The sequence below is a fragment of the Ascaphus truei genome, chromosome 21 (genome assembly GCF_040206685.1).
Source record: "Ascaphus truei isolate aAscTru1 chromosome 21, aAscTru1.hap1, whole genome shotgun sequence".
NCBI classification, from domain to species: domain Eukaryota; kingdom Metazoa; phylum Chordata; class Amphibia; order Anura; family Ascaphidae; genus Ascaphus; species Ascaphus truei.
Window position 1 is genome coordinate 25,885,310 of NC_134503.1, and position 24,339 is coordinate 25,909,648.

A 24,339-nucleotide genomic window follows, 5' to 3' on the forward strand; every position below is an offset into this window, starting at 1 on the left:
TACACTAGTCCATACCTATAGGACTAACTTTCCATGTGTGGTTAACCACTTACCCCCTCTCGCTTCCCCCACACTGTGGGGTTCTTCATTTATTTATTGGTAACGGATAGACGGGGGATACATACATATAGTTACATACTGTAGTTACATAGTAGATGAGGTTGAAAAAAGACATAGATTCAACCTATGCTAAATTTAGACAACAGATACTTTATCCTATATCTATACTTACTTATTGATTCAGAGGAAGGCAAACAAAAAACCCCATTAAGGGAAAAAATTAATTCCTTCCTGACTCCAAGAATTGTCAATCGGATTAATCCCTGGATCAACATTCTTCCCATGTATACTTATTTGGTATATCCCTGTATACTTTTCCCACCTAAAAAGATGTCCAACCTATTTTTGAACAACTCTATTGTATCTGCCATCACAGTCTCCATGGGTAATGAATGCCACATTGTAACTGCCCTTACTGTAAAGAACCCTTTCCTTTGTTGCTGGTGAAATTTCCTTTCCTCCAATCTTAAGGGATGGCCCGAGTCCTTAGTACTGCCAGTGGGATGAATAGTTCTTTTGAAAGCGCCTTGTATTGTCCCCGAATATATTTGTATATAGTTATCATATCCCCTCGTAGATGCCTCTTTTCTAATGTAAATAAATCTAATTTAGCTAGCCTCTCCACATAAGTTAGATAGTCCATCCCCTTTATTAATTTGGTAGCTCTTCTCTGCACTCTCTCTAGGTCCATAATGTATTTTCTTAGGATTGGTGCCCAAAATTGTACTCCATTTTCAAGGTGTGGTCTTACTAGTGCTTTGTAAAGGGGCATAATTATGTCTACTTCCCTTCCATCCATTGCCCGTTTGATGCAAGATAAGATCTTGTTTGCATTTGCAGCTACTGCATGACATTGGGCACTATTGCTAAGCCTGCAGTCTACAAACACTCCTAAATCCTTCTCCATCAAGGATTCCCCCAATATATCTCCATTTAATTTGTAAGTCGCCTTTTTATTCTTGCATCCCAAATGCATAACCTTACATTTATCTGTATTAAACCTCATTTGCCATTTACCTGCCCACGTTTCCAGTCTCTCCAAGTCCTTGTGAAGAGAAATTACATCCTGCTCTGATTCTACTACCTTACACAATTTAGTATCATCAGCAAAGATGGACACTTTGCTCTCGATCCCAACCTCAAGGTCATTAATAAACAAGTTAAAAAGCAGGGGTCCCAGTACCGATCCTTGAGGTACTCCACTCACGACTTAGGCCCAACCTGAAAAAGTTCCATTTATGACAACCCTCTGTTATCTGTCCTTTAACCAGTTTTCAATCCAGGTGCATATATTTTTACTGAGCCCAATTTTCTTTATTTTGTACACCAACCTCTTGTGTGAAACCGTATCAAAAGCCTTTCCAAAATCTAAGTAGACCACATCAACTGCATTACCCTGGTCTAAATTCCTACTTACCTCCTCAAAGAAACAAATAAGGTTAGTTTGGCAAGATCTATCCTTCATAAATCCATGCTGACTATTACTAATAATTTTGTTTTCCATTAGGTATTCCTGAATATTATCCCGTATTAAACCTTCAAGTAGTTTCCCCACTATTGAAGTCAGGCTTACAGGTCTGTAATTCCCCGGTTGATATCCATCTATCCCATTTATTTTCTTGATCCGGAGAACCTGTTGTAGTGCTCCTACTAGGATAATTTGTGCGTCAATTCTCATTTTAACACCCAATATTTTATTATTCGTTTTTTGTAAATAAAGCTATTAATACTATCACAAATCATCCAGATCGGTGGCAGAGTGCCCATACTGGGTTTCTTTCTCTTGTTCAGTTAAAAGAAATCTTTTCTAAGGAAGCTACACTGATAAGTTAGGAAAAAACTATTTGTTTGCGCTGTTAGCTTGAATTGTCCCTTAAAATGTTTATTTAAAGTACTTCCCTCCTATGTGGGACCGACCCTTTAACCCATTAAACACGTCCCTGTCATTAGGTCACTTTGCTCCCATGCGGGACTGACCCTTTGACCCATTATTGCTGCCCCATGCCAAGTAGGACTTTTCTAAGTCTCTGCGTATTTGTGTTGCAGGCGGTTGCTGTACGTCCACAGAGTAATATGGATTACTGGAGCTGGTTCTGAGAATCCCCGAGCTGGGGGAGACGAAGATGGCGTTTCTGGACAACCCCACAATTATCCTGGCCCACATCCGCCAGTCCCACGTCACGAGCGATGACACGGGCATGTGCGAGATGGTCCTCATCGACAATGATGTGGACTTGGAGAAGCTCTACCCGTCTACCGTGTCCGGAGAGAGCGCGGTGGATACGCAGGGGAGCGGAGGAGAGACACAGGGCTACGTTTACTCCCAGTCTGTGGACATCACATCCAGCTGGGATTTCGGGATTAGAAGGCGGTCAAACACAGGTATCCCCTACACACTGGACCAAGAGCATGAGATATCTTGACGTTTGTTTCGCCATATGCTTCCCATCCCCTACCCTACACTACCCTCACCCATTCCTAAACCTTCCTAAAGTCTCTCCAAAACCCTCTAAAGTCACCCACCTCAACAATCACCTCCACTGTCCCCACAGTCGGACTCATCACTATGCCCCCGACAAGACTAAATCCAGAGACCTGACTCCAACCCTCTTAATGCACGGAACCCATAACCCGACCATAATGTTCCCACCCATGCCCACCAACCAAGCAAGCCTCTTAATGCACGGAACCCATAACCTGACCATAATGTTCCCACCCATGCCCACCAACCAAGCAAGCCTCTTAATGCACGGAACCCATAACCTGACCATAATGTTCCCACCCATGCCCACCAACCAAGCAAGCCTCTTAATGCACGGAACCCATAACCTGACCATAATGTTCCCACCCATGCCCACCAACCAAGCAAGCCTCTTAATGCACGGAACCCATAACCCGACCATAATGTTCCCACCCATGCCCACCAACCAAGCAAGCCTCTTAATGCACGGAACCCATAACCTGACCATAATGTTCCCACCCATGCCCAGCACAAAGACATCATAATAATTACTCTATAATCTAATCTAGTGATTCTCAACCAGAGTTCCGCAGAACCCTGGGGCTCCGTGGAGCAGTCGCAGGGGTTCCGCCTAGCCGCCCGCAGAAGCTTTCCTGGCTTTCCCTCTTCCCCCGGCTCTCTCCGACTTTGCCTCCCTTGGCTCTCCCGGCACCCCCTCCCTCCGGCTCTTCCCCAGCTCCCCCTCTCCCCGGCTCTTCCCCTCAGAGCCCACTCACAGCCGCTCTCTAGCAGTGCGGTACTTCCGGTGCCTGCTGCTAGCGACCGCGTGCGTGTCTGCAGTCGCCGAATCCGCCACCTGATGTAGGCATATGGGGGGAGAGAGGGAGATGAAGGGGGGGAGATGGGAGGTGGGGGGGGGGGGTGATGGGAGATGCAGGGGGGGTGATATGAGGGATATGGGAGATGCAGGGGGGTGATATGAGGGAGATGGGAGATGCAGGGGGGTGATATGAGGGATATGGGAGATGCAGGGGGGGTGATATGAGGGAGATGGGAGATGCAGGGGGGGTGATATGAGGGTGATGGGAGATGCAGGGGGGGGTGATATGAGGGATATGGGAGATGCAGGGGGGGTGATATGAGGGAGATGGGAGATGCAGGGGGGGTGATATGAGGGATATGGGAGATGCAGGGGGGGTGATATGAGGGTGATGGGAGATGCAGGGGGGGTGATATGAGGGAGATGGGAGATGCAGGGGGGGTGATATGAGGGATATGGGAGATGCAGGGGGGTGATATGAGGGTGATGGGAGATGCAGGGGGGGTGATATGAGGGTGATGGGAGATGCAGGGGGGTGATATGAGGGTTATGGGAGAGGCAGGGGGGGTGATATGAGGGTGATGGGAGATGCAGGGGGTGTGATATGGGAGATGCAGGGGGAGTGATATGAGGGAGATGGGAGATGGGAGATGCAAGGGGGGTGATATGAGGGAGATGGGAGATGCAGGGGGGTGATATGAGGGAGATGGGAAATGCAGGGGGGTGATATGAGGGAGATGGGAGATGCAGGGGGGGGGGTGATATGAGGGATATGGGAGATGCAGGGGGGGGGTGATATGAGGGATATGGGAGATGCAGGGGGGGGGTGATATGAGGGATATGGGAGATGCAGGGGGGGGGGTGATATGAGGGAGATGGGAGATGCAGGGGGGTGATATGAGGGAGATGGGAGATGCAGGGGGGGTGATATGAGGGTTATGGGAGAGGCAGTGGGGGTGATATGAGGGTGATGGGAGATGCGGGGGGTGATATGAGGGTGATGGGAGATGCAGGGGGGGTGATATGAGGGTGATGGGAGATGCAGGGGGGGGTGATATGAGGGAGATGCAGGGGGGGTGATATGAGGGTGATGGGAGATGCAGGGGGTGATATGAGGGAGATGGGAGATGCAGGGGGGTGATATGGGAGATGCAGGGGGGTGATATGAGGGAGATGGGAGATGCAGGGGGGGTGGTATGAGGGTGATGGGAGATGCAGGGGGGGTGATATGAGGGTGATGGGAGATGCAGGGGGGTGATATGAGGGACATGGGAGATGCAGGTGGGTGATATGAGGGAGATGGGAGATGCAGGGGGGGTGATATGGGAGATGCGGGGGGGTGATATGGGAGATGGGAGATGCAGGGGGGGTGATATGAGGGTGATGGGAGATGCAGGGGGGTGATATGAGGGAGATGGGAGATGCAGCGGGGGTGATATGAGGGAGATGCGGGGGGGGGGGGGTGATATGGGAGATGGGAGATGCAGGGGGGGTGATATGAGGGAGATGGGAGATGCAGGGGGGGTGATATGAGGGTGATGGGAGATGCAGGGGGGTGATATGAGGGAGATGGGAGATGCAGGTGGGTGATATGAGGGAGATGGGAGATGCAGGGGGGTGATATGGGAGATGCAGGGGGGGTGATAGGAGGGAGATGGGAGATGCAGGGGGGGTGATATGAGGGAGATGGGAGATGCAGGGGGGTGATATGAGGGAGATGGGAGATGAAGGGGTGTGATATGAGGGTTATGGGAGAGGCAGGGGGGTGATATGAGGGTGATGGGAGATGCAGGGGGGGTGATATGAGGGTGATGGGAGATGCGGGGGGTGATATGAGGGTGATGGGAGATGCAGGGGGGGTGATATGAGGGTGATGGGAGATGCAGGGGGGTGATATGAGGGAGATGGGAGATGCAGGTGGGTGATATGAGGGAGATGGGAGATGCAGGGGGGGTGATATGGGAGATGCGGGGGGGTGATATGAGGGAGATGGGAGATGCAGGGCGGTTGATATGAGGGTGATGGGAGATGCAGGGGGGTGATAAGAGGGAGATGGGAGATACAGGGGGGGTGATATGAGGGAGATGCGGGAGGGGGGGTGATATGGGAGATGGGAGATGCAGGGGGGGTGATATGAGGGAGATGGGAGATGCAGGGGGGGTGATATGAGAGTGATGGGAGATGCAGGGGGGTGATATGAGGGAGATGGGAGATGCAGGTGGGTGATATGAGGGAGAAGGGAGATGGGAGATGCAGGGGGGTGTTATGGGAGATGCAGGGGGGTGATATGAGGGAGATGGGAGATGCAGGGGGGGTGATATGAGGGTGATGGGAGATGCAGGGGGGTGATATGAGGGTGATGGGAGATGCAGGGGGGTGATATGAGGGATATGGGAGATGCAGGGGGGGTGATATGAGGGTGATGGGAGATGCAGGGGGGTGATATGAGGGTTATGGGAGAGGCAGGGGGTGATATGAGGGTGATGGGAGATGCAGGGGGGGTGATATGAGGGATATGGGAGATGCAGGGGGGGTGATATGAGGGAGATGGGAGATGCAGGGGGGGTGATATGAGGGAGATGGGAGATGCAGGGGGGGTGATTGATATGGGAGATGCGGGGGGTGATATGAGGGAGATGGGAGATGCAGGGGGGTGATATGAGGGATATGGGAGATGCAGGGGGGGTGATATGAGGGTGATGGGAGATGCAGGGGGTGATATGAGGGAGATGGGAGATGCAGGGGGGTGATATGAGGGTGATGGGAGATGCAGGGGGGGTGATATGAGGGTGATGGGATATGCAGGGGGGTGATATGAGGGAGATGGGAAATGCAGGGGGGGTGATATGAGGGTGATGGGAGATGCAGGGGGGGTGATATGAGGGAGATGGGAGATGCGGGGGGGTGATATGGGAGATGCAGGGGGGGTGATATGAGGGAGATGGGAGATTCAGGGGGGTGATATGAGGGAGATGGGAGATGCAGGGGGGGTGATATGAGGGTGATGGGAGATGCAGGGGGGGTGATATGAGGGTGATGGGAGATGCAGGGGGGGTGATATGAGGGTGATGGGAGATGCAGGGGGGTGATATGAGGGAGATGGGAGATGCGGGGGGGGGGGTGATATGAGGGATATGGGAGATGCAGGGGGGGTGATATGAGGGTGATGGGAGATGCAGGGGGGTGATATGAGGGTGATGGGAGATGCAGGGAGGTGATATGAGGGTTATGGGAGAGGCAGGGGGGGGTGATATGAGGGTGATGGGAGATGCAGGGGGGGTGATATGAGGGTGATGGGAGATGCAGGGGGGGTGATATGAGGGTAATGGGAGATGGGGGGGGGGTGATATGGGAGATGCGGGGGGTGATATGAGGGTGATGGGAGATGCAGGGGGGGTGATATGAGGGTGATGGGAGATGCAAGGGGGGTGATATGGGAGATGCGGGGGGTGATATGAGGGTGATGGTAGATGCAGGGGGGGTGATATGGGAGATGCGGGGGGTGATATGAGGGTGATGGGAGATGCAGGGGGGGTGATATGGGAGATGCGGGGGGTGATATGAGGGAGATGGGAGATGCAGGGGGGGTGATATGGGGGAGATGGGAGATGCAGGGGGGGTGATATGAGGGAGATGGGAGATGCAGGGGGGGGTGATATGGGGGAGATGGGAGATGCAGGGGGGGTGATATGAGGGAGATGGGAGATTCAGGGGGGTGATATGAGGGAGATGGGAGATGCAGGGGGGGTGATATGGGAGATGCGGGGGGGGGGGTGATATGAGGGATATGGGAGATGCAGGGGGGGTGATATGAGGGTGATGGGAGATGCAGGGGGGTGATATGAGGGAGATGGGAGATGCAGGGGGGGTTGATATGAGGGTGATGGGAGATGCAGGGGGGTTGATATGAGGGTGATGGGAGATGCACGGGGGGGTGATATGAGGGATATGGGAGATGCGGGGGGGGGTGATATGGGAGATGCAGGGGGGGTGATATGAGGGTGATGGGAGATGCAGGGGGGTGATATGAGGGTGATGGGAGATGCAGGGGGGGTTGATATGAGGGTGATGGGAGATGCACGGGGTGGGTATATGAGGATGATGATGATTTTACCTGTTCGGCCCAATTTTTTAAAATATGTATGGGTGGTCTTTTAAAAAAGTATTGGGGTGGCGGGGGTCTTTTTAATATGTGTTGGCGGTGGCGGGTATTTTTATTATGTATTGCAGGGTGGGGTTTTTTGGTATGTATTTTGTGGGGGGGATTGAGTGAGTGGGGTAATTGACGGAAGGTGGGGGCGAGTGAGAGAAGAGAGGGGGGGAGTGAGTGAGGAAAAGAGGGAGTAAGACTCAGGGCAGATAAATACATGCGAGGCGGGAGGGGGGGGAGAGTGAGTGAGACGGAGGGGAGAGAGAAATACATGGGTAGAGGGTGGGAAATAGAGGGGGCTCGTGAGGTGTGAAATAAACCTAAGGCCGCGCTTATAGTGCCGGCGACGCCGACGTCATGCTGCGGTCGCTGGAAAAATCACATTGAAGTGACTTCCAGCGATTGCGACCAAGCCATCGCGCCGTCCTGTCGCTCCTACTATAAGCGCAAAAAAGTTTGGGAATCACTGATTTAATCTATATGTAACCACACCTTTGTTTTACTAATTAATGTACATCGCCTTGGATAAGGGCTCTATATAAATGTTATAAATAAATAGAAGACCTCACACTGAATTATTCTCTGATCATAGGATACAGAGGGTTTTATCTTTTTATCTGTTGTAAGCAGTAGGTGGTTTAAATGGGCAGTGACCTATTTAAGGGGTCAGTCTCTTCTAGGGGCAAAGTGTACTAATGGCAGTGACATGCAGGGCCGCCAACAAGGCGGCACAAAGGTTACTGGCCGCCCCGGCCCCCTGCTCGGCCGGGCGCCAGTTAATTACATTTAAAAACATTTTTTTGAAAAAAATGGCGGTGATTCCCGCGGTCCCAGCGCGCATGCATGGTGTCCGGCCCGCTGCCTGTGGGCCCGCTCCCCCCTCCCCCAGCCACTCACCCACCCAGTCACCCACCCACCCAGTCACTCACCCAGTCACCCACCCAGTCACCCAGTCACTCACCCACCCACTCACCCACCCACTCACCCAGTCACTCACCCACCCACTCACCCAGTCACCCACCCACCCAGTCACCCACCCACCCAGTCAATCACCCAGTCACTCACCCACCCAGTCACTCACCCACCCACCCAGTCACTCACCCACCCAGTCACTCACCCACCCACCCAGTCACTCACCCACCCAGTCACTCACCCACCCAGTCACTCACCCACCCAGTCACTCACCCACCCGCTCTCTCACCCACCCGCTCTCTCACCCACCCGCTCTCTCACCCAGTCGCTCTCTCACCCAGTCGCTCTCTCACCCAGTCGCTCTCTCACCCAGTCGCTCTCTCACCCAGTCGCTCTCTCACCCAGTCGCTCTCTCACCCAGTCGCTCTCTCACCCAGTCGCTCACTCACCCAGTCGCTCTCTCACCCAGTCGCTCACTCACCCAGTTGCTCACTCACCCAGTCGCTCACTCACCCAGTCGCTCACTCACCCAGTCGCTCACTCACCCAGTCGCTCACCCACCCAGTCGCTCACTCACCCAGTCACTCACCCACCCAGTCACTCACCCACCCAGTCACTCACCCACCCACTCACCCACCCAGTCACTCACCCACCCAGTCACTCACCCACCCAGTCACTCACCCACCCAGTCACTCACCCACCCAGTCACTCACCCACCCACTCACCCACCCACTCACTCACCCACCCACTCACTCACCCACCCAGTCACTCACTCACCCACCCACTCACCCACCCACTCACTCACTCACTCACCCAGTCACTCACTCACCCAGTCACTCACCCACCCACTCACTCACCCACCCAGTCACTCACCCACCCAGTCACTCACCCACCCAGTCACTCACCCACCCAGTCACTCACCCACCCACCCACCCACCCAGTCACTCACCCAACCAGTCACTCACCCACTGTCATGGTAGCTTGTGACAGGTTGTAATTTACACCAAAACTATATATAAATATATATATACCTGGGTTTGAACTGGGACGAGACTTAAGATATGATAAATATAATTTATTCCTTGATAAAGGTGAACACAGCAGATTATACAATAACAGCAAAATATAGACACTTACTTAAAGATTAGGACAGAAGGCCATCAGGATACAGACTGCCACTTCCCCCATATTTCAGTTGACATCACAGCAATACATGCAGGACACATGCATGAAGACATTTGCATGAAGAACATTTGCATGAACAACATGGATAAAAGGGTGGCTCTGATTTATATATCATTTTAACCCTTGCATCCCAGCTTACGGCGCCGTGCCGTCTAGTAAAATCCCCTTTGAAGCTTTTGAAGCTGACTTTGGGCTTTCAGAGTCCCGTGTGAAAAGTTACACTTACTCTGGTTAATTCCTTTTGTCCATTGGGCCAAGCATAAGCAATTAGCAACTTAGCCTTTGATGACCAGGCTTGTAACTTCCAGCCTTTCCTGCTCATCACAACAGCAGGGGGTTGCAGTTTCTCAGAACTCAACCAAAATTTCATATTTACTGCAAATCATTGCCTAACTCCCGTTCCGTAATACATACAAGCAGAGGAGACATATTAATACATTCCGTCCCCCCTGACGCTCGCAGAGAGACCAAACATTACAGTGTAATATGAAAATTAATAGAGATATTAATATCTGGCATTTAGCAGCAGTTACATATACAGTGTTTAGACTCCCAAAGATATGCTAAATCCCACTAATACTAATATGTAATTCTTAGCTTGGTCAGCCAAGGACATCTCATAATATTCTTATATTTAATAAGGTTACTCATTTTAATATCCTGCTTGGGGTAGCTCCACCCCTACCCCCATCAATAAACCCTTTGAAGCAGGATACCTTTTGGCTGGAAGGTGTGAATAACAAACACTTCCATTCCTGGGTCTCGCATAGCAATACCCCTGTGAAGCCAGGCTAAATTCTAGCAGGATGTCCTATTTAGCATCCAACTGGCCCATTCACACCTCCCTTTTGATAGGCACTCCCAGAGAGGAAGCTGGCATATCAAACGTGAATAGACTCATATGAGTCACAGCATTTGGTTTCTGGACATTTCAAAAACTGCAAAAAGGTCACTTTATCAAAAATATATGTTCCTCTTATGACAAAGTTATATTTTTAATATGTGTGTACTTGGGGGATGACCCGGAGGCTGTACCCCAAGGCTCAGGGTCCTGGCTTACTCCGTTACCAAATTACCAGTTTTCAGGTAACTGTTTATTCAGCACTGCATATAAGATTAACCCCTTAAGTTCCAGTGGGTGGGTTATGCAGACACTGACCCAGCAACAATACATTTTACACAGGGGAATAAGCATTTTCATGTTATAACAAGGGTTAAATCACATTTCTGGACCTCAGCCCAGTTAACCCCTTGTCTCCCTGGCGAGGTTAGAGGGGGGCCCTTGGGGAGTAACCCCGTTAATCCCGGGCCAAACCCTCACTATCGTCACACCTCCCCGGCTCAATGGGGCCCTGGTGCCCCAGTCGCCTCCTCCAGGCACTGGGGTACCACTGGCGCCCTTGACGCCCTCAATACGTCCTGAGGGATTGGCCTGGCAAAATTGTCCTCCGGCAATGACCAGTACACAGTGGATTGTAAAGTCCAGATCCTGCAAAGCCGGGCATTCTCCTTTGCCTCCCTCTGCCCCCCACCCAGTGCCTTGGGAACCAAGTCCATGGTGAAAGGGGCTCCTGTGCAGCCTATGCTGCACATTGCCCAGAGACTGGCATATCTCTGCACCAACAGGAGACCAGCTATCCAGCACAGACCGTCGCTTTCCTGTCAACCAAGTCTGGGATAAGGTTATGTCACTATTCTGTAGGGACCCTACCTGCCCTGGCTCAGTGCCAACCTGTAGCTGCTCCGCTATACTCCTGACTCTCCTCCCTGGCTGCCTATCTACCCACAGCCCCTCCTTTGGGAACCCTGGGGACTCTGTCAGGGGGGTCACTCCTGGCCCGTCAGAGCAAGGGACTTTCTGCCTACCTAGCCCATCCCTCGCTTCTGCCAGCTGCCTGACTCCCCACTGACTTCCTATCTTCCCCTGCTTCCCAGGGCCTCCCTGCCTAGTCTCCCCTAGGCCCAGCACCTCAGCCCCTGCTGATGACTCCGGCTGCTTACCTCCCTGCAGCCCACCTGCACTCCTCTCCTCCCTGGGCAATCCTAACCCAGACCCTGGAACTACCTGAGTGCACCTACCTCCCTGACCTTGTCTCCCCCTTACCAGGGATGAGCTCAGGGGCACCTCTCCAGATGCAACCGCCTTAGCGCTTGGCTGGCAGGTATCCCTGGGGTGGCAAAAACTGGCCACTGCCCATGATACCCCCAGCCCATAGCTAGGCTGCAACAGGAGGTTGCTGATCTGAGAAACCCCCTGGGGCTCTGCCAGGGTAACGGGAAACTCTAGCTGCAATACCTGCTGCTTTCCCTCCCTGGCTACCACTAGCCCTCCTTCTCTCACTGAGATCTGCTGCTGGCTACCTACCTGCAGCCTCCCCTCACTCCGCTTCTCCCTAGCTAACCCTAACCTGGGTCCTAGGGACACCTGAGTGAGGCCATCTCCCTGACACTGTCTCCCCCTTACCAGGGATGAGCTCAGGGGCACCTCTCCAGATGCAACCGCCTTAGCGCTTGGCTGGCAGGTATCCCTGGGGTGGCACAAGCCTGCCACTGCCCCGGATACCCCCAGCCCATAGCCAGGCTGCAACAGGGGGTTGCTGATCTGAGACACCCCCTGAGGCTCTGCCAGGGAAGCGGGGAAAACTGGCTGGCTCACTTGCTGCCTTCCCTCCCCGGTTCCCACTGGCCCACCCAACCCTCTCCCAGGCAATCCTACCCTAGAGCTGGGTGCTAACGGGGCTAGCCCCTCTCCCTGAAGCTGTGCCCCCATTACCGGAGGTGAGCTCAGGGTTGCTGGTGCAGATGCACCCACCTTAGTTCCTGGCTGTCAAGTAATCTGGGGGTGGTCTAACTGTGCCACAACCCCTGGTACCTTAAGCCCATAGCAAGGCTGCAACAGTGGGGCTCTTAACTGAGAGTCCCCTTGCCGCTTCGCCCAGGTAATGGGGAAGCCTGGCGGCCCTACAAGCTGCCCTTCCTTCACCACCCCTGAGAACTGATGCTGGCTACCTACCTGCAGCCTCCCCTCACTCCACTTCTCCCTAGCTAATCCTAACCTGGATTCTAGGGACACCTGAGTGAGGCCATCTCCCTGACACTGTCTCCCCATTACCAGGGATGAGCTCAGGGTTGCTGGTGCAGATGCACCCACCTTAGCTCTTGGCTGGCAGGTAATCTGGGGGTGGTCTAACTTTGCCACAACCCCGGACACCTCCAGCCCATAGCAAGGCTGCAAGAGTGGGGCTCTTAACTGAGAGTCCCCTTGCTGCTCCACCAGGGTAATGGGGACGTCTAGCTGCCCTACAAGCTGCCCGTCCTTCCCCTCCCCTGGTACCCCTATCTCCTGCCACCCCCCGGTCACCCCTATAGTGAAACAAAGGGTACAGTCATAGGGAAACATAAGTCAGAGTCAGTCTGCGACTTGGTCTGGCTTACCTTGCTGGTCCCCGCAGAGACCGCCGCCTTCGTTGATCCCAATTGCAGGGGGACTGGAGCAGCCGCCGGCCCCATCTGGGCTGGGCAGCACCGGTCCGCTGCCGCAACAGCGCCCGGGTTGGGTACAGGTAAAACGGTGCAGGACAAGGGTCCCAGGTCTTTGTGGAGGAACACAGCTCCATGCAAACTTGGTAAAATAACCCCCTCCCGCAAACCCTGTCCCTCCCCCCAAATAGAACTGCCGCCGGCAGGATGCCAGAGTGGTGGCTTCTTCTCTGCCGCCACCGCTGGTTCTCCGCCGGGATCAGGTGGATGGCCGCTGCTCTCCGCTGCTGTTGCTGATGCAGCCCGCCCAGGTTCTCCAGGAGACGTCCCGAGGAGGGTTGTCGCCCCGGCTGGGCGGGAGCCATCAGAGGATGCCGCTAACTGGGTCATCTTTTCCGCAGCTCGTGAGCGTTGGCCCTGAGGGGCTTCTTCGCCTGACCGCGCACGGTCAGGGCACTGGGCATTATTGTGGCCCATTTGTTGGCAGTGCCGTAGCAGCTGCCGGTGCTTCTCCGCCACCGGTTGACTAACCCCAGCAAGGGGCAACGGAGTCCAGAGCGGAGTTGCTGGAGCGCCGGGCTCTAGGAGGGGATAAGCGGGTCGGATCATCGCCAGCTTCAGCTGCTCGAGCCGCTCTGCTGGGGACATCTCTCCCTGTGCAAACATCAGGGCCAGCAATTCTGGGTAAAATGGACTGGCCGCCGCAACGGCCAATACCTCTCCTGGTGCAAGACCACCCGCTCCCTCCACATGTCTGATGGTTACAGCAGCTGCAGCTGTGGATCTTTGCTCAGCCTGCCGGGTTTCATGCTCACCGATTGCTGTCTCTCTCTCAGCCTTGCTGGCTGCTGGTCCCCGCGCCGACTTGATGCACTCCTCCGGTCTCAGTGCCCGGCTCCAGTCAGACGGATGGCCGGCACTTTGGTTCTGGAGGCAATGCTTCTCACAAGTAGGGGAACAGTGAGGAGGTGCCATATCTTGTGTTATATGTTGTACACTGTGTGTTCAATATCTTTAGTCCCAGGAACTTGCAATTACCATCAAGTTCCCACTGGATCACAGTACCCCGCAGAATACTGTAATCCAGGTCCAGTTCAGTCCCGCCAGCTGCCACCAGTTAATTACAAGCTTGTCACGGTAGCTTGTGACAGGTTGTAATTTACACCAAAACTATATATAAATATATATATACCTGGGTTTGAACTGGGACGAGACTTAAGATATGATAAATATAATTTATTCCTTGATAAAGGTGAACACAGCAGATTATACAATAACAGCAAAATATAGACACTTACTTAAAGATTAGGACAGAAGGCCATCAGGATACAGACTGCCACTTCTCCCATATTTCAGTTGACATCACAGCAATACATGCAGGACACATGCATGAAGACATTTGCATGAAGAACATTTGCATGAACAACATGGATAAAAGGGTGGCTCTGACTTATATATCATTTTAACCCTTGCATCCCAGCTTACGGTGCCGTGCCGTCTAGTAAAATCCCCTTTGAAGCTTTTGAAGCTGACTGGGCTTTCAGAGTCCCGTGTGAAAAGTTACACTTACTCTGGTTAATTCCTTTTGTCCGTTGGGCCAAGCATAAGCAATTAGCAACTTAGCCTTTGATGACCAGGCTTGTAACTTCCAGCCTTTCCTGCTCATCACAACAGCAGGGGGTTGCAGTTTCTCAGAACTCAACCAAAATTTCATATTTACTGCAAATCATTGCCTAACTCCCGTTCCGTAATACATACAAGCAGAGGAGACATATTAATACATTCCGTCCCCCCTGACGCTCGCAGAGAGACCAAACATTACAGTGTAATATGAAAATTAATAGAGATATTAATATCTGGCATTTAGCAGCAGTTACATATACAGTGTTTAGACTCCCAAAGATATGCTAAATCCCACTAATACTAATATGTAATTCTTAGCTTGGTCAGCCAAGGACATCTCATAATATTCTTATATTTAATAAGGTTACTCATTTTAATATCCTGCTTGGGGTAGCTCCACCCCTACCCCCATCAATAAACCCTTTGAAGCAGGATACCTTTTGGCTGGAAGGTGTGAATAACAAACACTTCCATTCCTGGGTCTCGCATAGCAATACCCCTGTGAAGCCAGGCTAAATTCTAGCAGGATGTCCTATTTAGCATCCAACTGGCCCATTCACACCTCCCTTTTGATAGGCACTCCCAGTGAGGAAGCTGGCATATCAATCGTGAATAGACTCATATGAGTCACAGCATTTGGTTTCTGGACATTTCAAAAACTGCAAAAAGGTCACTTTATCAAAAATATATGTTCCTCTTATGACAAAGTTATATTTTTAATATGTGTGTACTTGGGGGGTGACCCGGAGGCTGTACCCCAAGGCTCAGGGTCCTGGCTTACTCCGTTACCAAATTACCAGTTTTTAGGTAACTGTTTATTCAGCACTGCATATAAGATTAACCCCTTAAGTTCCAGTGGGTGGGTTATGCAGACACTGACCCAGCAACAATACATTTTACACAGGGGAATAAGCATTTTCATGTTATAACAAGGGTTAAATCACATTTCTGGACCTCAGCCCAGTTAACCCCTTGTCTCCCTGGCGAGGTTAGAGGGGGGCCCTTGGGGAGTAACCCCGTTAATCCTGGGCCAAACCCTCACTATCGTCACACCCACCCAGTCACTCACTCACCCAGTCACTCACCCAGTCACTCACTCACCCACGCAGTCTCTCACCCACCCACGCAGTCTCTCACCCACCCACCTAGTCTCTCACCCACCCACCCAGTCTCTCACCCACCCACCCAGTCTCTCACCCACCCACCCAGTCTCTCACCCACCCAGTCTCTCACCCACCCTGTCTCTCACTCACCCACCCAGGCAGGCAGTCACTTGTGTTTTGTTGAAAATATATAAATAAACAGGTTGCATTGTAATGATTTTTTTTGTATCACAATAAGAAAACAGTTAAGTAAAAGTTGCGCGCTAAAAAATATTTTTTCATGGTAGGTGTGTTTATGGGTTCGGGGGGGGGGTGTGTGCGCTATGTGGGGGGGTGCCCTGCTCCTTTCATTTGTCCTGGGCCCCATGATTTCTGTTAGCGGCCCTGGTGACATGGTTAAGGGGTCAGTCCCTCCTAGGAGCAAAGTGTACTAATGGCAGTGACATGGTTAAGGGGTCAGTCCCTCCTAGGAGCAAAGTGTACTAATGGCAGTGACATGGTTAAGGGGTCAGTCCCTCCCTGGAGCAAAGTGTACTAATGGCAGTGACAGGGTTAAGGGATCAGTCCCTCCTAGGGACAAAGTGTACTAATGGCAGTGACATGGTTAAGGGGTCAGTCCATCCTAGGGACAAAGTGTACTAATGGCAGTGACAGGGTTAAGGGGTCAGTCCCTCTTAGGGCCAAAGTGTACTAATGGCAGTGACAGGGTTAAGGGATCAGTCCCTCCTAGGGCCAAAGTGTACTAATGGCAGTGACAGGGTTAAGGGATCAGTCCCTCCTAGGGCCAAAGTGTACTAATGGCAGTGACAGGGTTAAGGGATCAGTCCCTCCTAGGGCCAAAGTGTACTAATGGCAGTGACAGGGTGACACTGCGTCCCAAAGTACTATCTTCGCCCCCTCTCAGAGCCACTGTAGGGAGGAGCTATGAAGAAGTTATAACAAGTCACTCGCCTGATCTTAATGCAGAGTTGAATCGCACTCGGAGATTTCTTCTTCTTCTGCTTTGACCCTCGCGTAACGCTCCCTGGGTGACCTGCCGTTTCACCAGAAGTTTTCCAAGTTGAAATGACATCTAATATTGCTAAGGTACAGCATTATAAAGCCCCCGGCGGGGTGCGTGGGGCCCAGGTATTAGGCAGAGCGTTCCTGCAAGCTGTATGTGCGGGTTGCAGCCGCCCAGGGGGAGAGTTGGCGTACTCGGCTGTATTCCTTGTGTGTGAGGCATCGTATCTTCGCCCCACAGAGCTTCGAAGTTCCGAAATTACCGTGGGTGCCGTCCCTGGGATTGTCCCGGGGCAGATGCCTCCCAGAGTACAGTTGTTCCTGAGCATTACGGTGCCACAGACGTGGTAGGGGAAGAGCCCGCTGCGGTTCCTGAGCTGGGATCTATTTCTGCTCCTGTTCTGCGCGATCTGTCGTAACGGGGGGCGAATCGCCCGATGTGGTCATCGGTGAAGAAATAGCAAACCTGGCTAACCTCCCTGATTCCACTGCTGAGAAGCCCGTCTCTGGGGCTGTCGCTGATCGGGCCACTCTCTGGGATGGATGTTTTACCCATACAGCTTTCCTATTGCACGGCTACGAAGAAGGGGGAGCGGTTGGAGGATTTTTGGGGTCCCCGGTTAGATTGGGGATTTGCGCCGCCTGTTGGTGCAAAAGGAATTATGTGCACACCGCCAATAACCAGTCCTGTTATGCCGGTGGTACCTGGTTGTCGCTCTCAACCAGGATCGCTGGCTAAGGTACCTGACAATTACAATGAGTCTCCCATATCATGGTACCACCCTATGTTCAATATATATGTAGAACAATTTAACATGACCAGAATGCTTAGCTTGCGAGCCGGTAGAATGGAGCAGTGGTGGGAGACCGGAGGCCTTACAGAAGAAGAAGAGACTGAGGCGTCATACATACATACATACATACATACGCTGTCTGGATACCATTGACGACCGGTTGTATTTTACTCCTGATGTATTGATTGATGAGCCTGTTCCTCTCCCACCTGAGGAGCCCTTGGTTTGAGTGTTGCCCGGGGCTCCGGGAACCACTAAATGAACCCGGTTAAGTAGGCTGGTGCAGGGGAAGGTTAGGCAAATATGTGGGCACGAATATCCCTATGTCCCGAACACACGATGCGGACGGTTGAAATGCTCCGTAAGGAATGGGTGCGGGAAGCTGTATTGGGATATGTGAGGAAACATTGTGCTCGGGGATAAGAGGATGTAAATGGGGGGCTAGACAGAATAGCTAGAATTTGGCATTTCGGCCGTAGTATTTCTGCGGACCGAGCTGAATATAGGGATGAGGGGGGCGAACAAGGTCGCATTCCATTACTGTAAAAGATGGAAAAGGGTTTTTTATTAAAAAGCCACACCCTGCCCATTATGCCTCAGGCAGACAGAGGCATACTTTCATTGTTGTGCTGTCATCTTAATAGCAAGGGCTGGTTATACTGTTATTAGGCTTCCCCAAGTTAGGTGCTAAACTGCATGTTTCATCACCATTGTGAATATATTTTATTTATATATATATATATATATATATATATATATATATATATATATATATATATATATATATATATATAGTTATACGTTACCGTTCCAAGGATTGGTAAACAAGAGACAGCACTCAATGTTGAAGATCAAAGTGTATTAGTGAAAGCAAAAATACATCCAGAAACCCAACGTTTCGGTCCTACAGAATGGGACCTTCCTCAGGGGGATACAAAAGGAATCCCCTTTTGTATCCCCCTGAGGAAGGTCCCATTCTGTAGGACCGAAACGTTGGGTTTCTGGATGTATTTTTGCTTTCACTAATACACTTTGATCTTCAACATTGAGTGCTGTCTCTTGTTTACCAATCCTTGGAACGGTAACGTATAACTACATTCTCTATATGGGACGTGCACCTGTGGCTTAACAGCACCTATTGGAGTGCCAACTGCCTTATCTGACTATATATATATATATATATATTAATATCATTATATGTACCGTGTTTAACCACAAGTTTTATTGTATTAAAAAAAAACGATTTTGATTGTTTCCATTGTATGTTCTGTGTGATATCTATTATTTATAGAGTTATATTTTTTGTCCTTTTTAGACTTATATTAATGAATATCTCCATTAGTGTTACTAAATGTTGGGGACAACATTTATTTCACTGGGGGGAGAGTGTAACCCACCACCCCTGCGTGGGGTTACTAGGCAGAGTTAGGAACAAGAATAGACTATCACTTAGGGCAGGGGTGCGCAAACTTGTTGCGCTGCTCCCCCCCTGCCTGCTCTTTAGCTCGATCGCGCCCCCCCCTTAGTGTCAAATGACGCTGCGGGGTCATGTGACCCGCGGCGTCATTTGACGTCACGTCTCCATGGTAACGGGTGTCATTTGACGCCGCGTTGCAATGGAGACACGTGGACAAGAAGCTGGTGAGTACATTTATATAAGAGCGCGAGGCCTCTGTAACCGCCCCACCCCCGCCCTCCAATAAAGTCTCGCACACCCCAGTGTGCGCACCGCTGACTTATGGGGTGATAGCCACGCCCCTTTTTGAGGGAGGGGGGAGGGCAGACCCTGGAGGAGAGACACGAGAGAGGTCTCGAGTGTATATAGTAACGTAGATGAGTATATTAGAGTAGGTCTTTCCCCCCTTGTTATAGTTTTGTGGGTAGGGTAGTGCCCTGTTGAAGCAAAGTCACCTTAAAGCTGCAGTTCAATCTGTCATTAAAAAATATTATTATAAAAAAAAAATTCCATTCAATATGTGCATCAATACAATTTGCTCACTGACAAGTGATTGGCTAAATTGCTGATCGATCCGTTCTCCTGTAATCGATCGCTGAAATTCAGCGGGGGGTTCACTAAATGCATCTTGGGTAATCTTCTGCTGCACTGATAGACAAAGTTCTGTGAGGAAGGTCATGTGACCAGGCAGGCACTACATTCAATTGGTTCCCTGCTCGAGAGGGCAGGGCTCAAAAAGGTGATGCTGTTTCAGAAGGGGAAGGGGATGTGACTTTGTAAATGGTTGCTATAGGCACAAAAATGCCTGTTACATTAGAATACATTACAAATGTCTTTACACTTGTTTATTTTTTTAAATGCTACAAGTATTTACTAAATATTGAACTGGTTTATTAAAAAAAAAACACATTGGTTGAACTGCAGCTTTATGGACAGACGTACACAGAAGAGAAACAGAATCCCTGTAGAATGCACTCAGTGAGACTGTGTGCGATTAGTGTTATTTTTAAACCCTTTATTGGAACAAATAACAATGTTATTAGATTGGTATGGTATTGTGTGTGGCCAATCTATAGGACAAAACTTCTACATGTACAGTTTATCTAGATCTGATGCAGAGAAATGACTGCAATTATAATTGATATAGTTAATCAACCTGGAGGATAATTTTTACCTGTCTGGTGGAGTATTTAAATATCACTATAAGTTATTGTGAAAATAAACTCCAAATTCACTGTGTGGATTTGGAGCACAAGAATGAACCCCTTTAGTGGACAGATATGAGGCCATATAGCGGATGCAATCACTCAAATATTTACTGCATTACAATCTTATGAAAGTGCACACATAGATAATGAAAACTGCATGATTATGATACTCAAGTTGGTTCAGGCAGCAAAGGGTTAAACCCTAGTGTCCGGGTGAGGGTGGGTTGGTGGATACATTTAGAACACCTAATATAGTATCAGTGATCTGATCATACCACATGGACATTTGTGAAATAAGGAGCATTTAAATAGTGATGTTAGGCCGCGGTCCCAGTGTGCACTGTAGCAGGCGTGCCCGGCGGGGGTGGGGGGGGTGTGCACAGCGCTACACCGCGATCTGCGGTCTGGGAGAAAATGCAGGAGATTGCGACGGGGGCTTGGCTGGGGTTTTCTGGGGGCGTGGCCATGATGTCACGCGGCTGGTTCGCCCTCATTGGCTGAACCGCCGGCGGGGGGCGTGGCTACCCCTCCGTTGCAAATTGTAAATACAATTTCAATGTCTGTGGAAAGCCTTGTACAGCGCGGCTGCACATCCCGCGTGAAGGTACATACTGGGCCCAGCCCTTTTGAGGGGCGGTGCTTGTTCGCGTAGTGCACGCCGAGCGAGGCGTGCGCTGTAGAAGGCACTGGTACCGCGGCCTTACTGAGCTCCCTAAGTTGAGACACGTGGACTAAATTTGATCGTACCCTGGTTCTGTGCCTCACCGCTGCCTTCGTTCAGCCAACAGATAAAATACCTGGGGGTGGAAATAATGCAAAAGGCCTGTGTAGGCACTGTGAGTCTCCATCAGCTTTAGTTAATACATACAACGTGCCAGCGCCATCAGAGTAGCACACGTAGCGTGTATGTAGCCTGGAGGCACGGCTCTCTGCCCGTATGAAATGATAGCCTCCGCACAGGGAGACCTATGTCCAGGAAGAGTTGCCCAAACTGCAGCCCTGAGGACAAGCTCTGGTCAGGCAGCATGGCCTTTTCTGAAGGAGAAAAGGAACTAAGAGGACTATCAGGAAATAGGAAAACACAGGGCCAAAAATGGTTAATATTAGAATTGGAGATTAGATATAGTGACAAAGGCATGACCATCCCTCAACTGTAACAAGGGTGGCAGTGCAGATAGAAGCACAGACAGAGAGTATAAGGTAACAAGGACAGGAGTATAATAGAGACACAGACAGGGAGATAAACTCCTATCCTTGTTACCAGGTATAATAGAAGCACAGACAGATATATATATATATATATATATATATATATATATATATATCAGGAGTATAATAGCAGCACAGGCAGGGAGATACACCTGTGAGAAGATTGTACTATATCTGGACTATTGGTCAGAGGAGGCGTGGTGTAGGGTGACTGCAGGATGCCACCATCTTGAGAATGAGCCTCCATTCTGTCTGTATGAAGCTGAATGAAATGTTTGCTGCATGTAAGAAGTGAACGCTGTGTTTCGCTCTCAGCAAAGACCAACCCTGGATAATTCTCAGAATAGCTGTTACACACTGTTACACACTGTCTGCAGACCCAGGATATGTCTGAGGAAATAAAGAACCATTTCCCTTATCTAGTATGCTGACACCCAAGGCCGGATGATGATGTTTGCTGTATACTCAGGAAACCACATCCCCCCAAGTAGAGACAGGAATATATAGAGGAAAGGTCAGCCTGTATAAGATAAGTTTTTTTTAGGTTAATCGTATAAGAAAGCTGTATTTCTCCATTTAGTAAGCCCACCCCATAGGGGAGGACAAATGTAATAGAAAATGTATAAGAATATATGCTTTTTGGGTATAAGACAGATCAGCTACCTGTAGCGGTCTCCTTGTGCACTCGGATGCAATAAAACTCATGTGATATTCTGAACCCTAATTATTTTACTTGTATTGTTTTACCCACTTTCACACCTGGTAACAAGGTCAGGCGTATAATAGAAGCACAGGCAGGGAGATACACCCGGTAACAAGGTCAGGAGTATAATAGAAGCACAGGCAGGGAGATATACCTGGTAACAAGGTCAGGGGTATAATAGAAGCACAGGCAGGGAGATACACCCGGTAACAAGGTCAGGCGTATAATAGAAGCACAGGCAGGGAGATACACCCGGTAACAAGGTCAGGCGTATAATAGAAGCACAGGCAGGGAGATATACCTGGTAACAAGGTCAGGAGTATAATAGAAGCACAGGCAGGGAGATACACCCGGTAACAAGGTCAGGGGTATAATAGAAGCACAGGCAGGGAGATACACCCGGTAACAAGGTCAGGAGTATAATAGAAGCACAGGCAGGGAGATACACCCGGTAACAAGGTCAGGCGTATAATAGAAGCACAGGCAGGGAGATACACCCGGTAACAAGGTCAGGCGTATAATAGAAGCACAGGCAGGGAGATACACCCGGTAACAAGGTCAGGAGTATAATAGAAGCACAGGCAGGGAGATACACCCGGTAACAAGGTCAGGCGTATAATAGAAGCACAGGCAGGGAGATACACCCGGTAACAGCGTAGAAGAACATGTAGAAAAGAGTTATAGAACTACTGGGAGCATAGGAAGAAACCCCAAACCAGGGGGTGAGTATACAGTGTGATTGAGATGCACTTAACTGTAGGTAGGAATATCAGTCCTTAGTAGGTATAGGGGCCTTGAGAGAAGTATGAACTGCATTGTGAAACTTAAGAACGCTGCCTCCTCATCCCTGCCCAAATCAGGGGGAGGAAGAATGATTGTAACCATCACGCTATATGAATAAAGAATTTGTGTTCTAAGGCCTTGGTCAGCGCCCCGTGCTGAGACGCGCTGCTGCTCGGCAGTGAGCCCCTGCAGCCACAATAAGAGCGGCTTTAGCAGGGGCTCGCGCACGCTTGTGGAAGCGTGTGTCTTACCAAATCTTTCGTTTCGGTGCTCACGGGAGCGCATGGCCGGTCACGTGAGCGGTTCGCCCAATGAGGGCGAACCAGCTCATTGACGTCACTGGCTCGCCCCCCAGACACGCCCACGGACGGCGCTTGCTCTAAGGCCAGGGAAAACACCGCTTTCCCTCAGCGCGGCTCCGCACGGCTTCAATGTCTATGGACTCAATCTAAAGTATAAAACTCCTGGCGTCCATCTTTTAACACCTGGAAACATGCCCAGCCCGCAAGAACCATCCTATAGGGCTTAGGTTTGCACCCTGAGATGCTTGGTTACTCACATGTTGTAAACTCCCTTATCAGCCGGCAGGGAGGGTTACATATCTAAAATACATTTAGGCTTCATGGTAAATCTTTGAACCCCATGAGCAACCTCTAAATATGAATAAAGAGTCATGCCATTTCACCAGTGTCGTTTTCTTACATTCCAGAACAAAGGTGGAGGGTCAGATCATAAGAAGCAAACAATAATTAATATGAACACACAATATCCCACAAGCTGAAGAACCCCAAGATATTGCAGTGTGTATTTTGTCACGTTGGATGTAGCGTTGGGAATTTTTGTCCTTTGTAATAATTAATATGATAAATAAGAACACACACACACACACACACACACACACACACACACAAATGTTGTTGTCTATTGTATTCTGATCTTTTTTTTTTTTTCCTCCGACATTTTTGACAACAGAACTTTGCTCTCCATATAAAACCTGACAGAATACAGAGACGCCACATTTAAGTTTACAGTAAAATACAGAAATACAAAACGTGTACTACCAATCAGCGGAGGTCTTCCGTGGGAAAACCATGACGAAAATAAAAAACAAATTCTAGGTGTCCCCAATGTGTAAGAAAGAAAATGAAGTCGCGAGGTTTGGGGATCCCTGTGTTAAACCTGTAACTGCACCTTTAAGATGAAGAAAATGTGAATAAAATTAAAATGTTCTCCCACCCCCCCCCCACTCTCCCCCTTTTCTCTACACATTTGACTAATGTAACCGCGGATACAAATCACTTCTTTTATTACCTATAAACTGTTCCATCCTCACCACAGGAAAAGCGCTGCTAATTTATATAGCTTTGGCATTTTCTCATTTTTTTCCCCT

The 24,339-nt window shown here is 50.2% G+C and overlaps 1 protein-coding gene across 2 annotated transcripts in view; it reads left to right on the forward strand.

Moving 5' to 3' along the window:
* MAPKAP1 (MAPK associated protein 1) overlaps window positions 1-24,339 on the forward strand; it is a 172,963-nt gene that overhangs the window by 19,824 nt on the left and 128,800 nt on the right. For both annotated transcript variants that reach the window (XM_075579403.1, XM_075579404.1), the window contains exon 2: window positions 2,107-2,442. In XM_075579403.1, coding sequence (XP_075435518.1) covers window positions 2,184-2,442 — 259 coding nt within the window. In that variant the 5' untranslated portion in view covers window positions 2,107-2,183. The remainder of the gene's footprint in view (window positions 1-2,106; window positions 2,443-24,339) is intronic.